This window comes from Corylus avellana, chromosome ca2, assembly GCF_901000735.1.
Source record: "Corylus avellana chromosome ca2, CavTom2PMs-1.0".
Taxonomy (NCBI): Eukaryota; Viridiplantae; Streptophyta; class Magnoliopsida; order Fagales; family Betulaceae; genus Corylus; species Corylus avellana.
Genome location: NC_081542.1, coordinates 44,867,672 through 44,872,181, shown reverse-complemented (window position 1 = coordinate 44,872,181; position 4,510 = coordinate 44,867,672). Strand labels below are relative to the sequence as shown.

The window sequence follows — 4,510 nt, the reverse complement described above, 5'->3', positions numbered from 1 at the left end:
GTCCCGGTCAAGTCTCGGGCAGGTCCCTGGCGGGTCCCGGTCAGGTCCCGAGAGAATCCCGGGCAGGTCCTGAGCGGGTCCCGGTCAAGTCATGGGCGCATCCCGGAAGGGTCTTGGTCAGGTCCCGGGCGAGTCTCGAGCGTGTCCCGGTTAAGTCTCAGGCAGGTCTCAGGCGGGTCCCGGTCAAGTCTCGTGCAAGTCCTAGTGGGGACCTTATTGGAAAAAATATATATATATATAAAAAAAAAGATATTAAAAAAAATTATTTTCCGTGTGCAAGGTAAACGCCGTAAAATGTTTTCGACGGAAAATATTTTCAGGGAAAATGAATTTCTTGAAAATATTTTACGAAAGAAATCATTTTATGTCGAAGTAAACGGAGCCTTAAAGTGTAAAAGAAAAATCACTGTTTGGCTTGCATTCCCACTTTTTATATATCTTTAAGTAAAGATATAAATATATATTTTATATTTTATATTAAAAATATAACATTAAAACAACGCATTTTCGGCGTTGTTTTAATTATGAGTTAGGGATATGGTTTTATTATATTTATTATTTTTTGGAACACTTTGAACCAAAACTATTTAAATAAGCCTAAAAGAATAGGCACAATGAAGGCCCAAAACACCTTAAAAACCCATATAAAAAAACGGTTATAAAATCGCCAGTTATTAATTTGAATAACTGCTAACCGCTTAAGCAGAGTGGTTGCGGTTATTTAAATTTAATAACTGCCTGACGCAGTTGTGATTAGCGGTTTTAGCCAAAAGCCGCTAACCGCAATTGCTTGTACACCTCTATTGGTCGCTCGGTGAGCTCAGTACATAATGTGATTGTCACGCGTGTGCCTCAAAAAATCTCATGAGAATTATAATACTTTGTTATTTATATGTAACAATAAATGTTATTAAGTAGATTGTTATATGATTGTGATGTAATAGGAAGTTGTGATAGTAAAAAAAAAAAAAAAATTATATTAAGAATTGATTTTCACTTCTCAAATTTTTCATCAAATTGGGAAGTTGGATGGAGAGCTAAAAAGAGACCATTTAACATTTTGGCTCACAAAACTATAAATTTCAATAACATTGCTAGACAAATCTATAACGAGAAATGATTGGCACATGATTTTGCAATCAACAACTATGATAAGTGTTGGACACAAAATTGCTAGCGTAAATAAAATAGAGCAATGTTATATTTCACACTTATTTTATATTGGTTAGTGTAGCCTGTTTAAAGCTACTTAAAAAAATAAAAATTATTTAAAATAAAATTAATGTGATAAATAACATTATGCAATAAAAAAACAATGGTATTACTAATTAATAGGGTTAAATCTAAAATCAGTCTACACGCTTTTGATGTTTATTAAATCAAGGGTAAATGTATAATAAATTTTTGAGTCAACCATCTAAAATTTAAATCTCTTTAAGTTTTTTTTTTTTTTTTTTTTTTTAAAAAAAAAAATCTAGTTTCTGGGTCAATTGAAATGACAATAAAATTTCTGCCATTAAAATTTTTTAATAAACGTTAGGATAACTCAAAACGCACCGTTGTGCAAGATTAAAATATTAATTTAATTTAAAAAAATTAAAAAAAAAAAAAAAATTGAAGGGTGGCCAGGGGAGGCCACCCAACCCCTATGGGGTGGCCACGAGCCACCCCAGGGGTGGCTCGTGCCACCCCAAACCACCCATGCACGCCACCCCAAAACCTCCCATGGGATGGCTGTGTCACAATGAGGCAGAGGATGAGTCGCAAGAAGAGTTCACACTCCCTAACTTCTGTCCATTGCCGTTAATAAACCGTTTGCTACATATTTTTATGTAAATTAAGCCTTGCGAAATTATCCTTTGAGTGAGCCATTAGCTACGCCACATATTTTTAAAAATAAAAAAATGAGCTGAATTCCTGCGCAAGCTGATTGGAAACGATAAATACGAAAATATATAATAATATTGGGTATTATCCGTGCCAAAAACCGTTTACTTTGACTGTTTTCCTTGCATCCGAATCTTCAATGAACAATCTCAATCTTCCCACTGGCTTATCAGATGAGCGCAGATGATTCAAATCCATGTAAAGAACAAAGACGTTAAGCTCAAAATAAAAAAAAATTAATAATAATTTTGGTCACCATCAGTGAAATATCTGCCTCAGATTATCATATTATCCGGAGGTTGAAACTTCAAAAATCCCAGGTGGGCAAGTCTTGTCCTTATCCGAATGTTTTTCATCAAACTGACACGTGTCAGCCAGCCACAGCATCTGAGACGCCACTGCCCCCAGTTTCTTTGCAAATTCCGCAGGATCATATCCATCACAGCCGGTTGTTTCTCCCCCACAGCTCGTTGGTTCACGGTTCACCTCTATAAAAACATCTGAAAGCTGAAAAAACTAATAGAAACCCACCATTTTTTGCGATCTCATTTCTCAGATTTGTATATCTTGGCTGGCATGAGCTTGAAGTACGTGACAAGGGTGTTGCAGGGGATGAAAGACCAGGCTTCAAAGTGCGACTCAACGGTCAAGTCTCTGAGAGATTCCGCTTGTTCTTCTCAATCCAAGCAGGCAAGGCTTTACTCCGGCTCTTTTGATTCAGCTGCTCTTAAGGCAGCCAACAACGAGAAGATTAAGCAGGCGGAGGAGTCTTTCCGGACTGTCATGTATTTGAGCTGTTGGGGTCCGAATTGAAACTCCATCAAATATTATCTATGAGCTTTTGAAGGAGATCAGATTAATCAGTCTTTGTTTTGTATATTCTTTCAATCATGTGTAAAAGATGCTTGTGTAAATATATCCAATCACGTATTCAGAGCTTTCTAGTGAATTTTTTATTTAACGTATATTATTTACTATTTGCATATATACTGAACAATTAATTATATTTTTAGATCCAGGATTTATTATAATCAGGCAGGAAAGCACACTCATTTTTGTTATTACTAATTTAGATGAACACTCACAAGATAAATGCATAAACTATATACGCAGTCTGCAGTCACTCTGTGCTTGAGCTAAGCTGCTCCTTCAATATATGAACCAGACAATACATAAAAATTTTCAATTAAATTAATATTCTAATACGTAATATGCGATAATTTACATTATCCATCCGCTTGTTTGGACAGTACGTGGTCACATAAAGACTTTCCAATTGTTGAAAATTCAGATCCAGACGGGCTTGTCGGTCCATTGGGTTTTTTGAAAAGCCCTAGAAATTAGGCCCAATGTTCCTGATGTCCCACGGGGTCCAATTATATATAGTTGGATGCTGTCCATGTACAGAATATTCTCATCTGCATCTCCACCACATAATAGCTAGCCTCTGCAATCAAACAGAACCGATAAGCCTCTCGATCTCTTGCCCATCTTCTTCTTCCTTTTACATAATCGTCAACCCAAAGTATGATTCTCTTGAGACCTTGTAAGAGCCTGTATCCGTCACCATTTCTACCCAACACTTTGAAGCTCCAAAAACGAATAAAACCACAAACCCAGTTGGCACCAAGCAAGTTAACGGTTGACAGAAGAAAACTTGGCGTGAGAGGGTGCAGCGGACAGGAAGGAGAAAAGAAGACCGAAAGGAGAACTTTCTTATCCCTTGAGGAAGCCGGGTTAGTTGAAATATCCGGCTTGGACACTCACGAGCGCTTCCTATGCCGTTTAACGGTACCTATCTATCTATCTCCCTCTCCAATTATCTGATTTTTCTATGCGTTTAGAAAAATCAGTCTTATTTATTTATTTTATAAATGCGGATTCAATTATTAATTTTCATAAAATTGTATGACTGTTGTATACGAGTCTGTGTTATAAAATTTTTGTTAATGGCTATGCAGATATCGTCACTGAACCTACTAAGAGTGATTTCGGAGCAAGAAGGGTGTGCAATTGAGGAACTGAATGCTGGGAGAGTATGTGATTGGTTTTTGAAGGATAAGCTGAAAAGAGAGCAAAATATAGGGTCCGCAGTGCTTCAATGGGATGATTCTGAGTTACCATTTTGAGCTTTTTGTTTTCACTGAGTTGATTTTGACCATTAATGAATGAAGTACTTGAAGGATGCAGTGTAAGTAGTTGTTCTAGTTTTAATGCCACTAATCAACACGTACACTTCCTTGCCCAATTCTCCTTATTAAGGAGGGCTTAAGTGGTTATGAGTGATTTTGTTGTGTGCCACACCAAGAAAATGGAAAACAGTATAAAGGGTTAAAATTATTGTATATTATGGAGAGTAACGTTATTCTACACACTTTTTTACCTAATATATTTTAAGTGAATTTTTTTTTTTTTTAGGTATGTGGCTGACATGTGAAGACACTTAAAACATGTCATATCATTTGGTATGAAATGATTGTGATAAATGAGTGTAAAAAATAGCATCACTTTAAATTTATTGGCCTCTACATAGTTATTAAGATTTATAATTTTTGACACGACTTACAAACATTACATGAATCTAACAAGAAATTGGCGGGTTAGGGTTGAGGGGCGTGATCCG

At 36.2% G+C, this 4,510-nt stretch overlaps 1 protein-coding gene across 1 annotated transcript; it reads left to right on the top strand.

Annotated features, from left to right (window-relative positions):
- The first annotated feature begins 3,317 nt into the window (after window positions 1–3,317).
- Window positions 3,318–4,210, top strand: LOC132172473 (uncharacterized). The gene is made up of 2 exons (XM_059583988.1): window positions 3,318–3,678; window positions 3,849–4,210. The coding sequence occupies exons 1-2, from the start codon at window positions 3,415–3,417 to the stop codon at window positions 4,014–4,016; spliced, it is 432 nt and encodes a 143-aa protein (XP_059439971.1). The 5' UTR covers window positions 3,318–3,414; the 3' UTR covers window positions 4,017–4,210.
- Window positions 4,211–4,510: the final 300 nt, after the last annotated feature.

Excerpts from the sequence above, each read along its gene's own strand:
- LOC132172473 (XM_059583988.1), top strand. The coding sequence starts at position 3,415 with ATGATTCTCTTGAGACCTTGTAAGAGCCTGTATCCGTCACCATTTCTA. Across the intron at positions 3,679-3,848 it reads GCTTCCTATGCCGTTTAACG|ATATCGTCACTGAACCTACT; the intron begins GTACCTATCTAT and ends ATGGCTATGCAG.